This window comes from Malaya genurostris, chromosome 1 (assembly GCF_030247185.1).
Source record: "Malaya genurostris strain Urasoe2022 chromosome 1, Malgen_1.1, whole genome shotgun sequence".
Taxonomy (NCBI): domain Eukaryota; kingdom Metazoa; phylum Arthropoda; class Insecta; order Diptera; family Culicidae; genus Malaya; species Malaya genurostris.
In genome coordinates, this window is record NC_080570.1 from 96,645,933 (window position 1) to 96,672,279 (window position 26,347).

Below are 26,347 nucleotides of genomic sequence, written 5' to 3' on the forward strand. Positions count from 1 at the left end.
ATTTCAGAAGGTACCGGGAACGAATCACATTTTTTAAAAATATTTATAAGCACGTACATGTCTTCATTATTTATCTTTGGGTTTATGCTAATTCTTCACTTTGCTTTGTAAACCTTATGAAGAATGGTCCACTTGGCAGGAACATGCTCATATAGAGGTTTTCAGTAGGCTTTCGTGGAGTTTAAAGTTTTAATGCAAGATTTATTATGCAGCATTGAAGACAGCTACAAGTATTTATTAATATTAAAATTATTACTTGGGAACCGTTCAAAAGGAAGCGGTTTTGAATCACTATTTTGCGCATTCAAAAGAAAAATAACTGTATATGAAAATAACGAAGAAAAGTTTCTTCATTTTGAGAGCAAGGAACTCAAATTTTGAATTGAACTTAATCAAATTTTGAACAAAATATTTTTTTCTTATTTTGAGTAAAAATTACTCAAGTTTTGACAGTTTCGCCCCTAACTAAAAAATGAGTAGATAGGTGGTAACCCAAGTAACAATTTTAATATTAATAAATACTTGTAGCTGTCTTCAATGCTACATAATAAATCTTGCATTAAAACATTAAACTCCACGAAAGCCTACTGAAAACATCTATAAGAGCATGTTCCTGCCAAGTGGACCATTCTTCATAAGGTTTATAAAGCAAAGTGAAGAATTAGCATAAACCTGCGTTAAAACTTCTAATTCAAGAAAATTTTGAAACCAGCTTTACGATCAACATTTAATTTATTTGGATGGAATGAATTCCGCCATGAATAAACTGACGTTTTGATAATATTTTTCTTGACTACGTGTGTGTCATGTCTACTTTGAATGCAATCATTAAGAATATATTAGTTTATTTTTAAGAGTTTGAGGCTTTTTCTGAACGTAAAAACTTCATGCGATTTTATTTTCATCGTAAATGTAAAGATAAAAATAAGAATTATAACTAATCGCCTTGAAATAAATGCGATTTTTGCGAAAGTCTTCATGATTTATGATAATTATTTTTTGTGATTCATCGTCATTTTTGTATAAAACTATTTCGTGGCGTTAAAACTTGTGCATATATTCTGGAAACGAATCATGAAAGTCCATCATGTTTCCTCGTTTTTGCATTTCGAAGTTTATTTGATGTCAGTAAATGCTACGGTATAGGACATCATAATGGCGGCCATGAAATTACTCAAATTCATAAACTGGAACAATATGTCAAAATTTGAGTATGGATTTGAGTAAAATAAACTCGTTGCCATGAGTTCTCTCGCATTTAGTCATACATTAGAGTAAGCGTTGAGTTTTTGCACATTTGAGTGAAAAAATTACTTCTTGCAGTTCAGTGCGTTTTCATTGTCGGAATATTCTTATCGAAATAAAGAATGCAAGAATACGTCGTTTTCCATTGCCGTTTTTAGATCCGGTTTTAAAAACATGAATCAACGTTAATCATAGATGTTTTGTGGTTTCAATTATGCTTAGTGAAAAGCGCAGCATAAGGATATCAAAACAATTCAATTTGTACTCCAAACCGTTCAAAAGGAAACGGTTTTGAATCACTACTTTGCGCATTCAAAAGCAAGAAGAACAACTTTGTATTTGAAAATTAACGCAAAATTGAGTAGATAGGTAACTCAAGTTTAGAGTACGTGCGCTTTTTATGAATTTCAGTGATGTGTCACTCAATTTTGAGTTATGGTCAATGAGAGTGTAAGTGTTAAAGACGGGTGTACGTTATTTGGACGAATTTTGTTTGGCATAAATTTGATTGACATAACTTTTGATTGGCATAAATTTGTTTGGCATAATGTTTTTTGGCATAAAATAAAAAGACATACTGTTTCATTTAGCATAATTGTTGTTTGGCATAATTTTCAGTTGGCATATTTTCAATTGTGCATATTTTATTTAGATATTCTTTCTGTTCTGGGAGTACTTTGAAAAGCTAAAACACTTGGATTACAGATTTTCCGATTAGTGCTCGATTCTTACATTCGATTTTTAAATTAATATCTTTGATATATGTCTATCAATGTGGCGCAGACACATAAACGAAGCCAAGGAGGCTCGCTGGCACTAAGCCACAGAGGCCGGTGTCGCTCGACAGATTTGTGCCAAACAAAAGTTATGCCAAACAAAATTCGGCCAAATAACGTACACCCGTTAAAGACAATTTTATTTCCATGTCGCATAAATCACACGAGCATTCGATCGGAATAAAAACAAAAGAAAACGTCATTTTAACCAACAGCAAAAAAAAATCTAGCGTGAAGTGTTTGTGGCTCAGTGAAAGCAGTACCCAAATCGTTGTGGCACCTCGTGTCGATCGTGGTGACATCTGCAAGTGGTCGCCACACTGATTGAGCAAATTTTACACACAGTTCATATGTGAGCCTGTATATCTGCTATCTGTGATTAAAAAAAGAACAAATAGTCCGAATGACAAATACAAGTAGGGTAAAATTGAGTTTTAGATCATTATGAACTTTTTTTTTTATTTAAAAGATTTTCATTCAGGACTATTTGCGTAAAAGCTTTACGTGGCCGATTGAGCCGATTTAAAAAAAATTGTATTGGATCTCGTTGTCACCCTTTTCCTAGGGGGAGAGGAGCTTCCATTTCCCTCCTGCGAGAATTGAGGGGCACTTTGTTCGTGGCTCGTCTCGTCATCCATGGGCGCATCGGTGGTATTGTTGTTGATTTCCGTCTTCTTTTCGTTTTCCTTATTGTTCGCAGTGTTGAGTTCGTTGCTAGTTGCTGTAGATGCACCTTGTTGTACATTGGTTGCAGTTTCTGGTTGGTTGGAGGGTAAATTGTGAACTGTAGCTGGTTTAATTTGTTCTATAGGGGATACTGATGAATTCGTTGAAGGGGATGCTTCATTGTTGTTGGTGGCTGTCACAGGCGTACTGGGGTTGGTGTGAAGGAAGCACCGTTGTCCTTTGCTGTAGTTGTCTCCTTGTCCATTTTATCACAAGGCTTACTGTAGTGAACAGCTTTTTGGAAATATTTACATTTGGCCATCTGATTGTCATAAGTAACAAGTGATTTGCACAGGATTCTTGTATCCTGTCCGAAAGTCACATAAGAAGGTATAGGCCTCTTCCAGCGCATGCGTAAAAAACGTGCGCCATTTAGAATACCGGGGAAAAAGTTCTTCCACTTTTCTTTTTCGATAGAGATAATCTCTCCGTATTGGGACATAGTTTTGCGAATATAAGGATCGATGACGCTTGAGGGAAGATTATGCACACGCACTTCTATAACACTATATTCCATATATACTGGAAAGCTGTACTTAATGTTTTCGTGCTCCACATAGTGCGCATTGTTATTGCCTTTGCGAATTGAATTCCATCAAACTCTTTGTAAAACTGTATGTAAACTACATTATTTGTCTTATTGCATTGCAGTAAATGCACACGCAGGGAAATAGAACACATTAGATTCTAATATATTGAGTCTTTAAGTCAACTTCAAACAATTTTTTGAATCAAATAAAACAATTTTTGAACTGAAATTTAAATCTAATAAAACACTTTTTGAATCAAATTTAGTGTGGCAAAGTATATTAGATTCAAATATATTGAGATATGGATTCAAATTTCCAAATTTTATTGAAACAAATCAAAAATGTATTTGATTCAAATGCTTGTTACAGTACATTAAATGTATTTGAATCAAATATGTCGTTGAATAGATTCGAATAAGATAATATGTTGACGCTTGAGTTTAATTGAATTAAATGTACTTAGTCTTAGATTCAAATTCTTGGATTGAAACTTTTCGTCCTTGAATCAAATGCCAGAGATTATTGATTCTAAAACATTTTCATTGAATCAAACGTTTGTACTGGCTGATTTTATGAAATTTAACACAACTTTGGCTAAGATTGAAATCGATCGAATTGTGCGATACTATAGTGAGTGCTTTCATAGGATAGGTAGGTTATGAATTCTTATCTAACATTTGTATTCATTCCAGACAGCGGTTTCACAGTAGAGCTTTTGGAAATTATTGAACGAAAGGAATCAGAGGAGTCAATACTGCAACCGTACTCAACTGAGCGCACAAAATGCATTCAATAATAAATAAAAAATTAATTTACAATAATTAATATTTAATTTACAATAATTAGTCAAAAATTCTTTTCAAATAACAATTTATTGAATTAAAAAAAACATCATTGAATCTACACACAGTCGCCCGAAAGCCTGATTTTAGAAACAAAACTAATTTGCTTTGAATCAAATAACAATTGTATTTAAATCAAAGTGAAATGATTTTAGAAACAAAATTATTTTGTTTGAATCAAATAACAATTGTATTTGATTCTAAGTGAAATGAAATTCAGGTGGAAATAAAATATATTTGAATTCAAAACACAATATATTTGAATTTAATGTTTATTTTGTTTATTTCTGTGTGCGTAGAAATAAAAATAATTTGCTTTGAAGTAAATATCAAATGTATTTGAATCAAAGGAAAATGAAAATAAGCGCTGATTCAAAATAAAATATCTTTGAATTCAAAGTGTAATATATTAAAATTTAAAATAAATTTTTCTGCGTGCACACGTTTAATGTCAAGATGCATTTGCTCCTTAAGTAAATCTTCAAGTTCTCGTATCGAAGGTCGAATTTCGCACTGCCTGAAGTTAACAATCATTATATTCTTTCGTATCGGCGGTAGCTTGTGTTCGTTTGGTTCACTCATTTCGAGATGGTTCTATTGTTCACTACACAATACTGCACTTGGTTTCTTCTGTCCCGAACAGTGTCACAGACTAACAGACAGAACACTCAAATTAGATTCTTCAATCATTTTGACGGTCATTTCGAATATTCCTTTACTTGGGACAGTACACGCATATGTCATGATGTCGCCACGTTAGCCTATCAAAAACATCCTGTCTGTCATCTAGACTGTGTTTATTTTTTCATTTACCAACAGAGTTGCCATTCATACAGAATAACCTGTAATGTATTGATTTGTATACGTCCATGCGAATTTCATGCAGGATACAGATTTAATACATATTGCCAAAACTATATACATAATTGTGCTACTTCTCATCCTCCAACGCAATACAAAATCGAACCCGTTTTGTTACAATATTTACTTGCTTCTGGTCTACCGGCACTTAATTTCGGATGAAAATTACCAACACAATAAAAAATAATCTAGATGAGCAACGCTGAGAAAAATAAATGGTTACCTTCCAACATCGCTAAAACAGTTAAATATATTATCAACGTAATCCAATAATTCATTGTGATGATTCATTTTCAAATATTATGATGAAATCAGGCATCCCTGCAAGCAGCTGATCGGTGTTGACAAACGAGGGGAAACCAACTAGTAAAAAAACTTTCACATAACACAAGGGGTGTACCGATAGTAAATAGTTCGTGCAGTAGAATATAGGTGGAACTAGTGCATCACGAAAAATTATTTTTATAAGAATTTACTTATACTGTCATGTCTGTTAGTCTGTGGTTTTGTTTTATCGACTAACTTGGAACTCCATTATGAACTTGACAAGCGATATATTTACGACTACCATATAAACATGTTCTTCTTTAGAAAATAATAATGTTATAATAAATAAATATACAGTAAGTTCGAGATTGGGAAGCTTGAAAATACTATGCATATTGATTCATATCAACATAACCGATTATATATTTAATCAGTGGGGTTTGGAATATGCATTCACCGGTGAATAAACATATGGTTTCCATAGCATTGTGAGCGAACAGTTCCACCGCTAACAAAGAGGACAACTTGCCAGCCAAAAAGAACTACACAACAAAACGCTAGTGGAGGTAATTATATTCCATATACACGCAGAGAAAATTATTGCAAAAATAACTAAATTTGAGTTTTATGCAACAAATATTTTGATTAAAATAGTGACAGAAGAAAAGCTGATTCGATATAACATATATTGCAGCTTGAAACTACAAAACAAAAAAAATATTTTTTCTAAGTGGATTAGTTTGTTTTAACCAATATTTTGATAGAAATAACAAATATTTCACTTGTGCGTTCCTATCAATTTCATGACAAACAATTTCACAGTAAATTCAATTTGAAAAATGTGTTATGAATGTACTAAATGTACTTTAGAAAAAGTTAATAATTGTAGCGCTTTAAAACAATTTTTTCTAGTTAAAATAAATTACCTTAAATTTTGTTATTTCAACTAATGCTCTTGTTTGTTATAATCATACTTTTTTTTGGTTTTACGAATAGAACGATTTTTTAAAAACTAATTTAGAAGGTAATTTTTTATACTAGTTTCATTTCGATTTATATGCATTTTAAAATTCCTAAAAAACAATTATTTTAAATTTTTTAAGAGATTTAGCAGTATTGTCGCTGAATGATCGAATTTCACACGTTTCACACAAATTCAAGCCCTGTTTATTTTTATAGCATTTAAAAATTCGGTGCTCCATCAGTCGGGCCAAGATAGAGATCCTGCATCATATATTTTTGTGTAAAGAAAATGTATGTAACATTACATAATGTTATGCAATTTTCAAAGATATATTCGATCAATTAATTATCAATACATACACTTGAATTATTGAAAACCTCCTACAAAATTGAAGTAGATAAAATTTTACTTATGAAACGCCTACAAACTTTATCCGCGGGAGAAAAAAATGCCCTGGTTTATTCGCACGGGCTCTGGTTAATAAGAAATAAAACTATTACGGTTCATTTAAATTGTAATCTTAGTTGTATCATTACATAAATAAGCTTCTAGATAAATTGAACTAATTTTTTTCTTGATTCAAAGATGTAGCAGGATTGAATCAACAAGAACATTGCCAATAACATTAACTCAACTTTGGTTGGCATGTAATGAATAGTTAGTTTATTTCAACAATAAACTCAGCCGGAACAAATATAATTTTCATATGGTTAAACCAAAAATTTGATTCAAATCAAGCAGAGATCATTGTTGATGTTGAAGGGAGAAATTTGTTTGTAACAATCATATTCTAGCTTGAAATGAACAAAAATCAAATTCGAAAATCTACTAACTGTTTTGTTATTTTAAACATGCGCAATATCTCTGCGTGTGAAGCACAAAAGCCGTGCATATAATTTCCTTTCTCATGATATGAACGTCGTTCCTCTCACAAAATAATTCATACAAGCAAGCTATCTACACGGGGCTGTAAAGTGATAAAGATTAAATATTCAGTTTTCGCTAACAGACTGATGACTGGCTCCTAACGATCGAATGTTTCTGGGAGCTTCGGATGCGAACGGCTGGTTATAATGACTTTATGCCACGAGAACTGTTGCATATCACTTATTTAATTCGTGTAAAGTTAATAGAGAATAAGAATGCTTAGTTATCAAATTATTGCTAAATAGTGTTTTTTAGCGTTCTTTTAGTCAGTATTCCGCATTGAACATTTTTTCGTTGAATTTTCATTGCCTGTTTAATCAATCGGAATTTTTTTGAATGAATCAATGAAAAGATTGTGCTATAGAAACGCTAAGGTCAATCTAAGAGACTTTCCTTGCATTTTGCTTTCTAATGATTTAGATTACACTAAGCGCACATAATAAGTGGCAGCTAGATTTCAATGTTCAAGATGATTACAATAATGGATTGAGACTGACATTTTATATTTCATATTCTGTGAAGAATGTTCAAATTAGTAAGATCAATATTAAATTAAGATTTGAGCGTCGTCTCTCCAAGTAACCAAAAGTTCCACAGTACCTGAAAAATATCCGCTTTCTTAAAGCTCTAAAGTACGCGTGGCACTTTCGGACAACTTGAACACACAGAAAAGGTTCTGAGAAAACTTTTTCACTGCCTAAAAGTTTGTTCTGTTGCGTCGGGTGAATATTCAAGTATGAGTAATTCCTTAAAAACGGACTATTCAGAATGCTTTGTATGCTGTTTAAGTCAAATCTTTTTTTTTACGAATTTTTGATTGCATGGGCTAAATACAAATTGTAAATATACCTTACTCTATCGAATGAACAGCTCTAGAAGAGAAATTCTTCAACATTGTGTTAAGTTTGTCAATACAAAATTCTAGTTAGTGAGCTCTTTTATCGATTACCGGTTGCAAGAATCATATCTGGGAGAAAAAACGTCTGTTACGTTGAAGCAATTAGAGAGGGATCTCTGTTCAGTGCATTGACATAAAGGATGAGATGACAATCTGTGCATTAGCTCAATTTTTGCTAAACAGAATTATTTCACATTTTCACATTATTTTATTTGTGATATTTCTTTTTTGGGTTAAAGCGAATGTGTGTTGATGTCCGATGATTGTAGGTTAAGTAATCAAAAACATAATGCGAGAAACGTTAACCACGATTGACATGTCTGCTGTCTGCAAACATAAATTCCAACAAATAATTTTTGGGCGAGACGAAGTTCGACGGATCAGCTAGTGTTTTGAATATGTTTTGCTTTCGTTCTGTAGGTTATTACTTAATCAATGAGTATGAGTGCACGTGTGTATGTGACTAATATATGCCCTCACTTTTCTCCGAGAGGGCTGAACCGATTTTCACAAAAGTTGGCTCAAATGAAATCGTCCCATACATTTTTTGCCTTTCTCTATAGAAAGGTATTAGAATTGCTGGAAAAACTTACTTTTGAACGGAGCCTCGGAGACCCATAATGTTATATACCATTCGACTCAGTTCGACGAGATCGGAAAATGTCTGTGTGTTTTTTTTCCTCCCAACCTCCCTCAGCAAAGAAAACCGATTGGAAAAACTCTGCTACACCTATATGCCTCGATCCCCCTGGTACCACTGATGCGACTGCTTCAGAGGGGCAATGTGCTCCTGCACTCTTCTATTGCTGTGCTCATGCACTTTTGGTCGCTTCTAATCCGTGCTCATGCACTTATCGTATTGCGCAAACTCTTCAAGCGTCCCAGCTTGCTGGTCGCTCCTCCACTTTCTCTGTAACTCCGTCAGCATTTTTGTAACTGCCCTGCTGATCGCGTTCCACGTCTCCTCAGTGCGGCACATCTCGTCGACAACGTTTTCTACATTTAATGCCGAATGAACGGAGCCTCGGAGACCCATAGTGTTATATAACATTCGACTCAGTTCCACGAAATCGGAAAATGTCTGTCTGTCTGTGTGTGTGTGTGTGTGTGTGTGTGTGTGTGTGTGTGTGTGTGTGTGTGTGTGTGTGTGTGTGTGTGTGTGTGCACTTTTAGAAGATATTTGAACGCGTTCAATTTTCTCAGAGATGGCTGAACTGATTTTAACAAACTTGAGCTCGTTTGAAAGCTACTGACGGGCCATTGGTCAAGTTCAAAGATCAGATGGCTGTGACTTTTCGTTCCAGAGATATGATGGTATAAGTGACGTAACCGACAAAACACGTTGATTTTTACCACTCTTATACATATAAGTGTGCCAATATTTTGGGATAACCTCTAATTTCGTGAAGCGCTAGTTTTTAGTTTAGGTACCTCGAAAAATGTCCTCATGCAAAATTTGACCTAATCGGACATGCGTACGGGGTGCTGCCCGGCGATTAATTTTTGAAAATTTCCTATCTTGAAAAAGCACCATAGGGGAGAGTACATGAAATTTCCAAAATCGAAATTTTGTTTGATGCCGAAACTCTTAAAACTGCATGAAACGTCGAGATTTAGTGTTATCTCAATTTTTTTTTTGAAAAAATCAATTTTGTGGGACTTTTGATATTGTATGCTTTTGTGGACTACTCGAATCAATCAAAATTAGTATCCGAAATTATTTAATAAAAGTATGAAATATATTTTCATGAGACTGTTATGAAAAAAGAGAAAGGCATTATCACACCACTAGGTGTATTAAGAAGGGTTTTTTGAATATCATATGGATCTGACTTCCGGTTTCGGAATTACTGGGTGACGTGTAAAAAAAATTGCAAATTTATTAGTTTACTTTTATAGAAGAATATGTAAAAATGATTTAATTTTTCAAAAATAGTAGATAAATTCCTCAATTTCACAGGTCTGGCCACACAAACTCACATCGTCTATACCGGTCCCCGGAACCCGATTCCGGAAGTACCGGGAATAGTTGTAGAAAACCTCTAAAACAGAACTCATTCATGTAGCGTTTACACTATTGCTGGTTGCCAGCATGCTGGTGACAGTATACTGGCACGCTAGCAGCTGGCAATGTTTACACTACTGCTGGAAGTTTCTTGCTGGCAAAATTAAAAAATAAATGATTAAAAACAATGAAATACATCTTTTAGATATTTAAATCATCATTCCTAGTTTTGATATTGAATCCCTTCATCCGAACGAATGCTTTCAACTGAGAAAAACTTGAAATACGTACGAGATGTTAAATATTTTCATTCCGTCGCCATCTTGAATTTCTGCACCAGCATCGTTTGCCAGCATGAAATTTCGAACGTTCAGAAATTTTCATGCTGGCAACAACCAGCAGCTGGTAAGCGTTTACATTATGCTGGTAGTGTGTTGGAGCCAATATACTGGCATCAGCATGCCGGCTGCCATCAGAAATGTAAACGGCGCATCACTTCTCTCTGCGATGACCTAACCGATTTTCTCGAACATGGATTTAAATGAAAGTTCTTACGGTCCTTTAAGAAATTCTCGAATTTTATCTGGCTATGACTCCCGATTCCCGGTTCCGAATTCGACAGGTTTTTTTCCCTTAGTATGGTATATTGAGGCACAACTGGGGATTCGATTGGTTACAAATCTTGTGTACTACTCATTTCAGAGAAATTAATAAGAGATACATTCGAAGTATTTTGACACAACTTTTGGAAACAGGAAACAAGAACCAATTTACATACCAATATATGTGAGGTTTTTAAGAAGAAACAAAATGAGAGTTGTTTATGTGCGCTTTGTTGTTTGGAAAAATTATTCTTTTGCAAATACGTTTTGTATCAAATCATAAGAGCCGCCGCCACATTATTGATTTTATTTCGTTTACTTACGATTAGTTTTGTGAACTCTTTCACAAAATTGCCATAATGCAGCTGCCCATGCTCCAACAAATGGTTCTGCGTCAATTGATTTATCTTTGTTGTACCCAATATCGCACACATGCTTTTCATGGTAATCTTACATGCCTAGTAATAGAGGAAAACATGTTGAATCAAATCAATTGGCTGTTTTAAAATAAAAAATGTTGTACCCTTGAAATTCGATTGTTCTCCTCACACAGATGTAATAAAATCGAGCACAAATTTGATTTTATTTGCTCAACCAATGATTCAGAAACCGTTCCATTGATAATATTACTCGAAGCTTCCTCTTTTGGTTTTATTTGATTCAGTACGTTCTGGTTAGGGTGACAAATATTTCCAAAAAGCAAGATAGCTGACTCCCGCAATTCGATTGAGGTATTTTCAAAAAATGGTTTTATTCGAATCGCTAGTGATACTTGAAACATGTCGAACTTATCCTGTGGAAGTGTCTGTAATATTTTCGAAAGCCCAAGCATACTATCCAACGGAATATTAATGAAACAATTTTGATTATAGTCATCAATTCCTTTTAACAAAGCAGTTAGACACATTTCAGAATATTTATCAATATCATGTTCGGTTAAACTGCATAAATACGCCATACCTATAAATATAAAAATCATATCAACAATGATATACATATGATAATATAAGAAAAATAATAAGACCAACTAAGCGAGATACTGTTACCTGAAATATTTTTTTGTAAAACAATTGAAATTCTTACCTCGAATACTCAATCCTCGAACAAGTGGATTTGGATCATTAAGCGATGAGTTCAAATGCAGCATAATAACCGATGAAATTTCTCCACAAGGTTTCAAAGGTACCAGATGTGAGTAAAATCCAGTTGAGGCAACTCGTTGTGTATCATATGGACTACTCACGTATTTGCTTAATGTGGTAACGATTTGTTTCATAATAGTAGAGTTTATACCAACTTCTCCGGCTGTTGCTATACTTAATGGGGTAAGTATTTCTATGAAACTATGTAAATCAGTACTGGATCCTAAGTCGGCGCATACGTTTAAAACGTTGAAGATTTGATGCATTTCTAGGGTCTCCAAAAAAGCTTTGAACGTATCTAGTGCAATTTGGCATGGATTAAGCTTAGTGTTATTAGGAGTAGAAGATTTACCACGTTTCATATTTCTTGGTATCGTAACATTCCCTGCATCTTGAGGAATTACGTGGTTGCAAGGTGGTAGTAAATTTATATAAGTAGCCAGTGTTGATAGCAACATACAAAATATTTCAGTGAATCGTTCTTTAAGTTTGACTTTGATGTCTTGGCTTTTAAACATTTCATTTAGAACGCAAATGATGGCGAATGGCAGTAGGGTAACAGCTTTTTGAGAATCTTCTTTCTGCTTTTCTTGGTGTTGTTGCTCATATAAACAAGAAGTTGTGATGGTACCAATGAAATTATCTAATATAATTCCAGTAAGTTCCGCATCCAATGTAATTGTTCGCCAATAGTCAATCACGTTACTGTGCAAAGTATAAAATTAATTGTTAATACACTTTTGAAATTTGTGTAATTTGTGCGTATATAATGAATATTAATTGCAAACTTAAGATAGCATAAGACAACTATTATTTACACTGAAACTTGCAAACACAACATTATCATAACAAATTCATTCAGTAAAACGTGATTAATCCACCTAGCAGTGAGATGATACCTTTTTTTTATCAATCCGCATATGTTTTTTGCATGGATATTCTTAGGTGTTTTAGTTCTCATTATTTTAATTATCGTTGTTTTAAACGGCAAATTGAGATTTTAATCACTCATTACCCTGTAATTTCGAAATCGCATCGAATTTCAATCTTAACGTGTGAAAATCGATTGAACATTCCGTGAGATGTCGAAGTAAGTTCCACTTTAGAGTTTTTCGTCATTATTTATGGTACTTCCAGAGCTGGTATTTAGGAACTAGCATAACCCAAAATGATTCGAATGGCCATAAATTAATACGCCAAACAATTTACATCTTATATATAAGTATGAACTTTAAAAACTGTAATTCCAGAATCGGTTAAAATTCACCAATTTTGTATGGGACCTTAAGTCCTTTAATTTGAATTTTTGTTTTTGATGTTCGATTTGGCCTTTTTGAGAAAATGATTGAGCTTTGAGAAACGATTCGATACTGGAACCTGAATTCTAAAATCGGTGTAGCCGAAATCAGTTAAGTTCACCTGAGGAGTGTGTAGACATCTTTAAGAAATTGTAGTGCGAATTAAAATTTGGGGGTACATTCCGAATCCAAGAATGAATACCGCTTAAACTGAAATAAATTTATTTGGTAATCGACTATCCAAATCTGCCAACCCGATAAACCTTATTAATTTATGTGTTTTTAAAACCTCTCATTGGAATCATAGATGATTCTTAGATTTCATTTGAATCTAAGATCGGTTCAGTGAATTGCATTATTTTAATTTCGTTTCACATATCATCCTGTGGTTCCGCAATCAGAAGTCGGATCCAAACGTAATTCAGGAATTTATTTGGAAGTATACTACTTTTCATATGAGTCTGAGTTTGTAGAAAACGGTTTAGCCATCTCCGAGAAAATTGAGTGGAATTATTTGTCACACACGCATTTGCTGATCTCGACGAACTGATTCGAATGGTATATGGCTGTTATGTTCTTCTAGCATTTATTGCTGTAAGTAGTTTAAATCAATATAATTATGGAATTACTTTCAACTCGAAAATTCTGCCATCATCTGGTTTACATATGGCATATTCGAACGATTATGTTGCCAAAAACGAACCGTGCCAAAATCGGTCCGAGGCAAAATCGGTCCAAGGCAAAATGTCTTAAAAAGATGCTGTACACAGTCTTTTTGGTACTTAGAAACAACTGTATGTAACAGTATAAAAAATCGCGTTTCACGTTGCTCCCAAGCATTGCTTTGTAATACAGCGCTTAAAAGTCCTACTGCTGGAATAGGTGCAAAAGTCGCTTATACAAAAATGTCGATATCTCCGTTGAAAATGGATGGATTTAAACAATTTATGGCTTGTTTGATAGCTATTACCTTGTGGAATCAAAGTATAGAAAAATATTCTGTTTTCAAGGTCAAGTGTGACAGATACTGTCAAAAAACTGAAAATTTGGACATAAAACTTCGTATAACTCAAAAAGTAAACAACCGATCTCAAAACCATTCAATAGCGTTCTGGGTGACGGGGAGACCTTTCATTTGCGACTAGTTTGATCAAAATCGGTCCAGCCATCTCTGAGATCTCGACCTCTTAGTTGACAACACACATACAGCCACACACACACACACACACACACACACACACACACACACACACACACACACACACACACACACACACACACACACACACACACACACACACACACACACGGACATTTGCTCAGTTCGTCGAGCTGAATCGATTGGTATATAACATTCGGCCCTCCGGGCCTCGGAAAATTTTTCTAAAGTTTGAGCGAATTCTATACCTATTTTTTATATGTATAAAAAAAGGTAAAAACCATTCAAGCGAAGAGGTTGTGTTTCGATTATACTGCTCGTGAGTTAACGGCTGGAGGTAGTTAAAACTGCTGGTGCTAATAGCCAAGGCAATATTCGGGGCGTTCCCCGACTGGAAAGCTAGCAACGAAGGCCATCCTGTTCATATGCACAGAGGTGTATAGACATAGAGGTGTGAGCGCATAGAACGGACGAGTCACAGAGGTGCCATCGCATAAAGGTGCGATGACGAAGGGGTGCAAAGGCACAGAGGTGCTAAAGCAACCCAGTGCTGATCTACCAGGTACCAGAATTTGTACGATGCGTATGATCGAAAGAGACGACATATATCGCGAGGTGCTACACTGCAAGCATCACATTTGTTCGCCACCAAGAGCAATAGCACTGTACCTGGGGTCAGGTACAGGCAGCACACCAAGTTCAGTGATGACCACAACGGCGGAAGGGCAACTGAGATAGCAGAAGACGATACCAAAAGACTGCCAATTGGAAATCGTTTGATGAGCTTCACGTCGTTCTTTACGATAAAGGAACAGATACAACAGCAACAAGGTAGATTTAATATAATTTTGATATTATTAATTTACAAAAAAAAACAGTTAATGTACTGGATGATCTCATGGAAGATCACCCGAATCCGATTTCGGATACTAGTAAAATCTTAAATACTCCAAGGGCTAAACATTATCCAGAGGGTACCACTGGGCCATGGATAGTCTATTTTCGAAAAGAAGAAAAGGTATTAAATTTGATGCAAATTACAAAGGAATTGACATCATATTTTTCAAAAGTTGAAGAAATCTCTAAAATTAATAGAGTTAAAATTCGAGTTGTTGTTAACGACTTGAAACAGGCAAACGATGTTGTAACCTGTAAATTATTTGCTGTTGAATATAAACATTACATTCCATCGAAGGAGTTGGAAATGGAAGGTGATGTGACTGATGCAAGTCTGACAGCCGATGATTTACTTAAAAATGGAGCTGGTCGTTTTAAAAACTCCATGCTTGAGGGAGTTAAGATACTCGAGTGCAAGTAATTGTACTCAGCATCTATTGTCGATGGAATTAAGTCTTATTGTCCCTTAGACTCGTTTCGAGTAACATTTACCGGATCTGCGTTGCCTAGCCATGTCTATATCGATAAAAATTCGGACATACAGCTACTTTTTGTAGTAATAAATCTAAATGCATAAAATGTCAAGGGCCTCATAAGGATAATCTTCGCGATGAAGATATTGAAAAATGTGTTTATTGTGGGGAGAGTCCTCATGATCTTTCAGTATGCGCTGCATTTAAGTTGCGTAAAGACAAAAAAAAGCTTTCTTTAAAAGCACGGTCTAAGTGCACATATGCAAAAATGCTTAAAACGATCATTGATGTCCCACCTTTGGAAACCGATAACGGTTTTTCATATCTTCTGAGCCAGAGGAATCTGACTCTGACGGAAATAGTGAAGATACCTCGTTTGTCGCTCCTCAAGGGTCTGTTAAGAGGAGATTACCGAACCACAAAATACCAAAAAAGACACCTAAAATTTCACCTTCAAAAAAAGATCCTCGTGTTAAATAAAAAAAGCCAGATTGAAAACCAAAAACTGTGCATCCTGGTTTGTCAAATTCACAAACCAATCCAGGAACTAGCACAAGAAAAGACAATAATCCAGTGGGCTCCGTTTCACAGCTACCATTAGGATTACTGAAGTTTTCGGAAATTGTAGAATGGATTTTTGCAGCATTCAATATTTCTGAACCTATCCCATCTTACCGGCATTCCTTTCAATAGCTAGAACTTTTTTGAAACAGTTATCAGCTCAATGGCCAGTTCTCTCAGGTTTTGTATCATTTGATGGATAAATCCGCCGCAAATGATTCAATCACTGTCCTACAGTGGAATTGTCGAATCATCATGCCAAAACTTGATTCATTTAATGTTTTGTTGCATAGTCAAAAATGTGATGTATTTTCTTTGTGCGAAGTGCTTTTAGGAATTAAGATTCCTAAGATTAAGATTGTTCCTTTTATAGATTAAACATTCCTTCAACTTCTAGTATAGAAGTTGTTGCTTGTCAAATAAACATTAAAGGAAAGGACATTTGCATTGCTTCGGTATATATTCCTCCAAGAGCTCAAATTGGACAACGACAGCTTAATGAAATTGTCGAAGCCCTTCCTGCTTCACGATTGATTCTGGAAGATTTCAATTCGCACGGAATGATGTGGGGTTCCGTTTACAATAATAACAGATCATCTTTAATATATAATATTTGCGATAATTTTAGCATGACGGTATTAAATATGGGTAGCATGACACGGATTCCAAGACCTCTTGCACGTCCAAGTGCATTAGATTATCTCTTTGCTCGACTTCAATTTGACTAGATTGCACCTGGAAAGTATTTCCTGATTTACACGGTAGTGGTCATTTACCAATCTTCATTTCAATTAGGAATTAAAATCATGCAAATGCTCATCACATCATCTGAGGTAGCACAGATATAAATCCCAGGGGATCTGAACTAATGGAATACATAAGCAGTACGAATCTATACATTCTCAATGAAGGAAGTCGCCCAACTTTTGTTAGGTCTGATAGGGAAGAGGTCTTGGATATAACACTTTGTTCTGAAGAAGTTCAGCACGAACTGGGAAACTGGAAGGTGTCAGATGAAACTGAACCTTCGCTCTCAGACCACAAATTTATATTTTTTGATCACTTAGGTGTTACTTTAACTGTCACAACATATCGGAACCCAAAATCTACCGATTGGGATCTTTATACTGAAACTTTGGCAACAAAATTTCATGGCTATTTTCCCACCATCGAATGTCACGACGATTTGGACTTGGCTGTAAACACTTTGAACTCATTCATAGTGTTATCATATGAAGAGGCTTGTCCGCCCGGATCCTTAAAAACTACAAGGGGTACTCCATGGTGGAGGGCTGAGCTTGAGAAACTGAAAAAGGACATGCGAAGAGCTTGGAACCGGCGTGGGCATGACAACTCGAGAGCTTTTAAAACTGCTCGAACTGCGTTTTTTTGCCTTAGATCTGCCGAACGAACTGGGTGGAAAAATCTTTGCACAAATATCTCTAGTCTAAATGAAACGAGCAGGCTAAACAAGATACTCTCGAAATCAAAAGTTTTCCAGGCTAACTGTCTAAAAAAGGCGGGTGGGTAATGTCAGAGACATAACTGGATGTCGTGAATACGAAAACAACTGACATATTCCTTTACACTTCCGAATAAAAATTAGTTGATCAATTGTATGAATTATGCAAGCATTCCCCTTTTTCACATTTTTCGCAAAAACAAAGAAGGCTTCACTTGATCTCGATTACTGTGAATTTCACACAGCGAAAAGTGCACAAATCTAATCAAAGTGTTCTAGATTTGCACTAAACTAAGGATGGCACTAAACTAAGGATGGATATTTTTGCACTAAACTAAGGATGGATAGATTTGCACTAAACTAAGGATGGCGATAGAATCCAAACTGATTAAATTTTTGTTAAGAGGTTTCTTTTTACGTTATTTCGTTTGTATCTTTTTCACTAATGGGCAGTCATGACGGCTATAAAAATAGCAGCATATAGAATTTTAATTTCGATTATTTCATTTCGGATTTGCATTTCATTGAAAGAAACTATCCGGATGCTGTACAGGATTCATTCCTGCCTTTCAGAAGGACCAAATTGTGGAACTCACTTAGATATTAAACGCTGTTCGGAACATTTTCCTCGATCGATTTGTTGTACAGCAGCAGATATTTTGTTCTCTTCCTCAGAACGCGTTCTGATTGGCTGGTGTTAATATGGGTCAAATGAGACAGGTTTTTCAATAGTGTACTATTGAAATACTTCAATGCTTTTGCTATACACGTTTAAGTTTAAAAATTTTGATTCCATTGGTAGTTACATTATGTTTTTCACAGTTCACTGAGCTATGAGCTTTAAAAATACGAGAAAGGCAAACGCGCCTTATGAATTGTCCTCTTTGATACTCGTTTATACCAAACATTTCAGAAAAGTTTAATTTTGAATTATTTGAAACTATGTCACACAACTGTAAATTTTATCATAAAATTGTGATCATATTTCCGATGGCATGTATCAAAAAATATGTTGATTCGTTAGATACAACAAGAGATATTCACGAACAAAAACTTATCACTCTCTCAGAGGATGAATTTTGAAAAGGGACCCTATAGTAAAGTAAGTCGTATTCACGACAAAACATGGATGGTGAACTGGTTTCAAACGAAGAGGACGTTCTTAACTGTCTCTTCGAAACACACTTTCCAGGTAGCAAGGTTGTTGATCCGGATTTTCTAAATGCTCACGAACCGTGCTCAGACCAGGCTTCCCAAATGTACCGCCGCGCGACATTATTATTGAGGCTGTCTTGCTACTCTTTCCATGACAGCCTTGTGATAGGTTTCATCACGACAGCCCTTAGACAAATAGTTCTGTACAGCCAACGTTGCCGTCATTCCCTTCGTTCGACAGTTCATTCCATCTCAAAACATTTTGTCATGGTCCACGACAGCCGAAGAAGCATGAAGTTCTCGCTGATGCGACAGTAAACTTCGGGTATCAGTCACTGCGTTGTTTCTGTCGAGAGCAAAATATTACTCTCCCTTGACCAGGTCTGCGACAGTAGCCGGTGCGGTTCAAATTTGTTGCTCTTGGTTTGCTATGAAGATTCGAGGCAAGCATGTGGGTTTTAGTTTTGCCTTTGGTGATTGCTTTGCGCAGCGGTTGATCATTGCGCATAGCAATCACCGTTGTTAAGGCATTGATAACAATATTATTGATAAATAATAATATACGAAACTAATAATACGAAATGGATTGAAGAACGGACTTTGGTTTAAATGAATAATCATTTTTTTTTTATTTTGGTCGATCTTCTATGAATCGATCGATCAATGAAATTCTATAGAAAGAAAAGTAAGTAAGTGCCCGTAACAGATTCGAATGTTTATTTCGTTTTATTTAGAAAAATGTTTTAGTTCACCAAGTTATTTGCTAGGTTATTTGCTGACGATACTGCACTGTTCTATCCGTGCAAGGACGTACAAACATTAATCCCGTTGATCGAGTACGACCTCCGAATCCTATCTAAATATTTCAACGCAAATTTGTTGTCTTTGAACTTATTAAAAACGAAATACATGGTGTTTCATTCCCCGAGAAAAAAACTACCAAATCATCCTCATCCATGTCTAGAGACAATTGCAATAGAAAAAGTAAACGATATCAAATACCTAGGTATACATCTCGATTCAACTCTTTCTTGGGATGTACATATAAAGGCTATCGAAAAAAAATTATCCGCACTATCCGGCGCATTGCGCAAAGTTAGCTATTTTGTTCCAAGGAGGGCTTTATTGAGTTTCTACTTTGCTTGTATTCATTCTCACATTCAGTATCTAATAATCGTTTGGGGTCATGCACCTAAGTCCAGATTGAAAAAAATTCAGATATTGCAAAATAGATGCCTTAAAACTATTTTTAAGTTGCCTCATTTGTATCCCACAGCTTTACTGTATTCCAACACTAGTCATTGCATTTTGCCCATTTTGGCATTGAGAGACATGCAAACAATCATGTTCGTCCATAAGGCGCTATACCAACCAGGGGTTCATAGCAATTCACCTCTATCGGTTATTGCACGGCAGCGAAATAGCAGACAAGCTAATTCACTACTGCGAACTAGAGTATCCACAAATCTCGGTCAAACTCGGATAACGTTCTACGGTCCGACTATCTATAATTCTCTACCTATAAGTCTGAAACAAATCATGAATATTGACTTGTTTAAAACTAAATTGAAACAATATGTAAAATCGAAGATAGTTGATTATATTGTGTAGGTGTATCAGCCGCATGCTGTGGTTTGTATGTTGTATGTCCTGGTTTTTGGATATGTGTATGTGTGTGTATTTTTAGTCCCTTTTTTATTTATCACTTCCGTCAGAGGTATCCTCTGTTGTCGTAATAATGTGCTGTGCTTATTTCCAAGATTTATTATTGTATCCAAGTATTGTTACTCTGTTACTATCATTCTAACCGGTTTTGTATTCAATTTTTTAATTTTATTAATTCATTTTATTAATTCATTTTTTCATTCATTCATTCATTCATTCATTCATATATTCATTCATTTATTCATTCATTTATTCATTCATTTATTCATTCATTTATTCATTCATTTATTCATTCATTTATTCATTCATTTATTCATTCATTTATTCATTCATTTATTCATTCATTTATTCATTCATTTATTCATTCATTTATTCATTCATTTATGCATTCATTTATTCATTCATTTATTCATTCACTTGTTCATTTATGAAATAAATTTCGTTTTACATTACTTTAATCATTCATTTACTTATTCATTAATTCTTTCATTTAACTTATTCATCAAATTTAAAAAGAGGAGGAGGTTTTTGTGCCCTTTGAGTAAGTACTGGTTCAACGGTCAGCTCAAGGGGGATTTTTCCTGCTCCAATAGACGGATACATAAATATTATTTTTAGAACAGTTTATTTTTTAACATATTAAGTGCCCCTTAACAGGAATCTTACATTCCACTGGGAGCTCTTGCTTAGTACAAATAGTTAGCCTTCTTCGTTTTATAATAACCTCAGCTTGATAAAATCGCGTTTTTTTTTGTTAGTAGAATTTTTTTTCCCAAGCTGAGGACTGTATGTGTCCGCAACCAGAGGGCTCCTAATGTGAGCTTTTTGGTGCGGGGGAGTGTGGAGGGCAAAAAAAAAAAAAAAAAAAAAAAAAAAAAAAGAAAAAAAAAGTTATTTAATAATGTCTTTCTTGAGTAATATGGTCTCAAGCCTTCCAGACATATCCAGTTATCTTCTATATATGAATAGTATAGTGTTTCTATTAACCTGGAATATATTCCAAAATACATATGTGCTGATAATCTGGAATTCATTTTCTTCCTGTTATGCATTGAATTACCTTATCTCTAGAAACGGCATATTAACTATTATATTATTTTGGTCATAGCTACCAGAAGTTCGCGACTTTTACACACATTAAAACTGTCACTTTACATTGTAAAATTTAAAACTCGGTTAAAGCGCATCTTTCATCAAGTAGAAGCTTGTGTTCAGTATATTTTGAATTCTTTAGCTTAATGTCGTTGTTTACCACAAAACTTGATATAAAAGTAACTGAGGCCCAAATTTATAGCTGCAGTTAAAAGGACAATTTCATGTAAACTTTGAGAAGTATCTTAATCATTTCCTCTATGTGCTTTTACGCTCAATCCAATTTTGGAAATGTAGATGTTGCAATCACGAGCGCACGCAGAAGAAGATGCGGTGCCTTGAAATTTCAAACAGCACATCCAGTTTCTATGCGCTTGCTACAATTCTCGTACACATTTTTGGTTCTCTGTTTCAGTCGGCCCTCACGCCCTCACATTTCGATGCACTATAGATTCATCGTGTTGAATTTCATTGCCGGTTCTGGTTAGGAAATTTGGGGATAAGTACGATTACCTATAAAGTACACTTATATTTCCAAAAATGGTAAGTAACAAAAACTACCTAAACATGAATTCAAGCTCAATTTGGTTTTGAAGAATCTTATATCTGCCATTGGAATTATAAAAATTTCATAGTGTGTATACATAGATTTTGATTTTGTCATAAAAAAGGTTTTGAAATTACTTGAAAATTCGACTAGTGAAAGTTGACATTCGACTAGGATAAGTTAAGTAATTCCTCCGTGTGTATGTATGTGTATTGTATGTGTCAAACAACGTCACTCAATTTCTCAGGCATGACTGCACCTATTTTCCCAAATCAGGCTGAAATGAAAAGGCTGCATAGGTTACTATTGAATTTAATTCGGATCCGACTTCCGCAGTTACAAGTCTAAGAATGTCTAAAATTTTCTACTCTAATTGGCTAAGTAGCTTGTGTCCGCATTAAAAAAAATCAAACGTTTGGAACTTTAAATATTGTAAATGAATAGTGAAACATTCTGAGAGCCGAGTTCATTGCATATATTTAACAGTTTTCTTTCTGAAAAAAAATTATGTTAAAAAAATGAAAAATGATATATTGAAAAATGTAGGTGTGATTCCCCGGTGAACGACCACAATTAAGTTTGAAAGCGGGAATAAAAAAATATAATAATAATAATAATAATAATAATAATATTAATAATATTAATAATAATAATAATAATAATACTCAGCACGTTGAATAGTAGCCATGTGATCATTGAGTTTGCTATGTCCAGTCAGAGCTCTGACCAGAATACTGCAATGATGCTTGGAAAAATACAGTAGACACTTTGACATTTTCAGATTTAAATCTGGTAGACATGCTTTTGTCTGAGCGCAAGTTTGCAAGCTGCGCCAGTAGCTGGCATGTTTGGATGCAGCCCAAGAACGAATCTTGTGCTTTATCCAACTAGTTGAAAGTGGTAAAGCTGGTTCAGGACCAACGAAATCATTCGTTTCACCAGCTCTAGCCAACTCATCAAATAATAATAATAATAATATTGTGGCTGTCATTTCCAACCCTAAAAAATTCATTGGTTTAGTTATCCTAGGAGAAACAGAAAAATCAAAACGTCGTTATTCAGAATAAGGGTGCATAAGATATTTTCGGAGTATTATCAATGAATGCTAGTGTATCTGTTTCTTTAGGAATAAGAAGGAAGCACTAAGGATGAATACTTCAGTAATTCAGATATATGAGCCGTTACACAAAACTCTGTGTTTATCTTTTAATATTCGTTAGTTATTAAAATTCATTGCCTTCGCCGACAGTATATATAAATCTAAAACAATTTCTTTATTTCACAATGGTAATGTAATGAAACCCTTAAATTTCCTGCAAAGGTAATCCCAACAACGCAATCGTATGTACTAGTACCATTTCATTGAGGCAGCCGAAATAGTGCGAGCGCACTATGAACCACAGCTCGTCTCCAGAAACAGCCGGTTTATTGCTTCAAGAGACATTGATGAGACAGCCGGCTTGCGACAGCCCTTCGTAACAGTAATTCCCTAAAAATCAAAGGATGTCTTCGATTTTCTAAGGCTGTCCCCGTAACATTTTATGCGAATGAGCGAACAGAAAGAAACAGGATACAAACAGCCCGTTCGGTTTGACTACTCTCCGGATAGAATACTCTCATCAAACTGGTGAGTAGAAACTGTCTCAGTGACAGCATTCATTTAGGCATGCGAGCGCTGTTGCCATTACAGTTCGGCATATGCTTGCACACATATTGTAGACTGGGCTTTCGACTTTGCGCTCCGACAGTTCATGCTATCTCGTGGCGGATGTCATTGAAAAGCAGTACTGCTGGGAAGCCTGGCTCAGACAATCTTGATTCGTGGGCAATAGCAAGATCGCTGATCACTTTTGAATCGACAAAGTGGGCAATTGACAGTTTTGCACCATACAAATCACCTGGTAAGGATGGCATCTATCCTATTCTATTGCAGAAAGGTTTTGATATTACGAAACATGTCCTGAGAAAGATTCTACTTAACAGCCTTGCTCTTGGGTACATCCCGATAGCATGGCGAGAAATAATCATCAAATTTATTCCAAAAGACGGACGTCAGAGTTACGAGGAAGCCAAGAGCTTTAGACCCATTAGCTTAAGCTCTTTTTGCTTAAAATCCTTGGAACGAATTGTCGATCATCACATCAGAGATAAGTGCCTAATTGAACGACCGCTTCATACTAAACAACATGCTTATCAACGTGGAAAATCCACGATCACACTACTTCACGATGTTGTACATAATATCGAAAAAGCCTTTTCGCTCAAACAATCCAGCTTGGGAACTTTTCTAGATATAGAAGGTGCTTTTGACAATGTATCTTTCCAATCCATTGTGCAAGCGATGAGCAGACATGGAGTATCATCAAGCATCTCAGGCTGGATAAGCGCAGCGCTTAGCAATCGCATCCTCTGCTCATAATTAAGACAGGCAGAGATGAGGAAGTTGAGTGTTCGAGGCTGTCCACAAGGAGGTGTCTTGTCACCATTACTCTGGAACCTTGTTGCTGATGGTCTACTTCAAAAACTCAATGAACTTGGGTTTCCGACGTACGGATTCGCAGATGATTATCTAATACAAATCACTGGACTATGCATTGCAACGCTATTTGATCTGATGCAACAGGCTTTAAGGGTTGTGGAACAATGGTGTCAACAGGTTGGATTGTCGGTGAATCCAAACAAAACCTCAATGGTTCTTTTCACAAAGAAGCGAACGACAACCGGGGCCCATCCTTTGCAGTTTTTTGGAAGCGTGCTGTTGTGTACCGACCAGGTCAATTACGTTGGAGTAATCCTGGATTCCAAACTTAACTGGACTGCTCACATTGAGTCTGAGTCACATGCCAATGTAGACGCACTTTTGGTAAAACGTGGGGTTTGAAACCGAAATATATCTATTGGATTTATACTACAATTACACGTCCAATACTGGCATATGGATGCCTCGTATGGTGGCAGAGAGGGCAAGTAGTTACAATTCAGTCGAAACTCAATCATTTGCAAAGAGTGGCGCTCATGGCAATGACTGCAGCTTTTACAACGACTCCGACCGCTGCTCTGGAAGCTCTTCTCAATATAAGACCACTTCATGTGCATCTAAAGCAAGAAGCAATCGCTTGTGCCTATAGACTTCAAGCTACCGGTCTATGGAAGGATAAATCCATAAATTCAGAAATAGGTCATACACGTCTGTGGTCCCAATTGGTTGCATGGGATGATGTTTTTCTTGCCCCTAACGATTTAACACTCACGTGTAGTTTCCCGTATAGAACTTTTCAAATAAAAATTCCATCTAGACAGGAGTGGCTGTCTGGATTTATGGAAACACTACAGCAAGAGCACGTAGTCTGTTACACTGATGGTTCACTGATGGAGGGCCGAGCTGGTGCGGGTGTTTACTGTCGTGAATTGGGGTTGGAGCAATCGTACTCACTTGGTAGATACTGTACCGTTTTCCAGGCTGAGATCTTTGCAATCATGTGTGGAGTACAGTGTACCCTCCGGCAAGGCATATCTGGTAAAATAATAGATTTTTGCTCCGACAGTCAGGCTGCAATTAAAGCGCTTAGCTCGGATGACTCACGTTCAAAACTTGTAATCGATTGCCGTACTCAGATCGAAGAACTTAGCATTTTCAATGCTGTAAATCTAGTCTGGGTACCAGGTCATTCCAACATAATTGGAAATGAATGGGCGGATGAACTGGCCAGAGTGGTAGCAGAAAACGACCTTGTAGGTACTGAACCAGCACTACCAATTTCCAAATGCTGGATAAAACAAAAAACTCTGTCTTGGGCTTCGTCTGAGCATGCAAACTACTGGCGAAGTTCTGAGACTTGTAGTCAAACAAAAGTATTCTTGGAAAATCCATGCCCCTCAACTACGGTATCGGGTTTTTGGTTGTATTTACATTGAAGAATCTATGTTCAAGCAACTGAAACTCAAAGATATTCTTGGATTTTTAACCCAATGTGGAAAAGAGCTCTAATTACTCTCGCAAGCGGTTTCTACGTCTCGTAAGTTGCGACTGGTTTCTGTGCACATTTATGTTGTGTGCGTGTTTCATTCCGTATTCCTCCCGTCCCTTTATTTTCCTTCCTCTTCTATTTCCCACCATCCAGTCACGGCAAGGCACAAATCCCCGAAAATATGGGGAACGTGTCGTTATGAGCCATTTTATTCTGATACCTGATCAATTCGACTAGATTGCACCTGGAAAGTATTTCCTGATTTACACGGTAGTGGTCATTTAC

General features: G+C 35.7%; 1 protein-coding gene across 1 annotated transcript in view; it reads right to left on the reverse strand.

The window, feature by feature from the left end:
- Positions 1-26,347, reverse strand: part of LOC131425176 (maestro heat-like repeat-containing protein family member 1) — a 43,356-nt gene that overhangs the window by 4,028 nt on the left and 12,981 nt on the right. The window contains exons 6-8 of the mRNA XM_058586828.1: positions 11,727-12,490; positions 11,167-11,603; positions 10,967-11,101 (exon numbers count right to left, since the gene is read on the reverse strand). Of these exons, the coding sequence (XP_058442811.1) occupies positions 10,967-11,101; positions 11,167-11,603; positions 11,727-12,490 (1,336 nt within the window). The remainder of the gene's footprint in view (positions 1-10,966; positions 11,102-11,166; positions 11,604-11,726; positions 12,491-26,347) is intronic.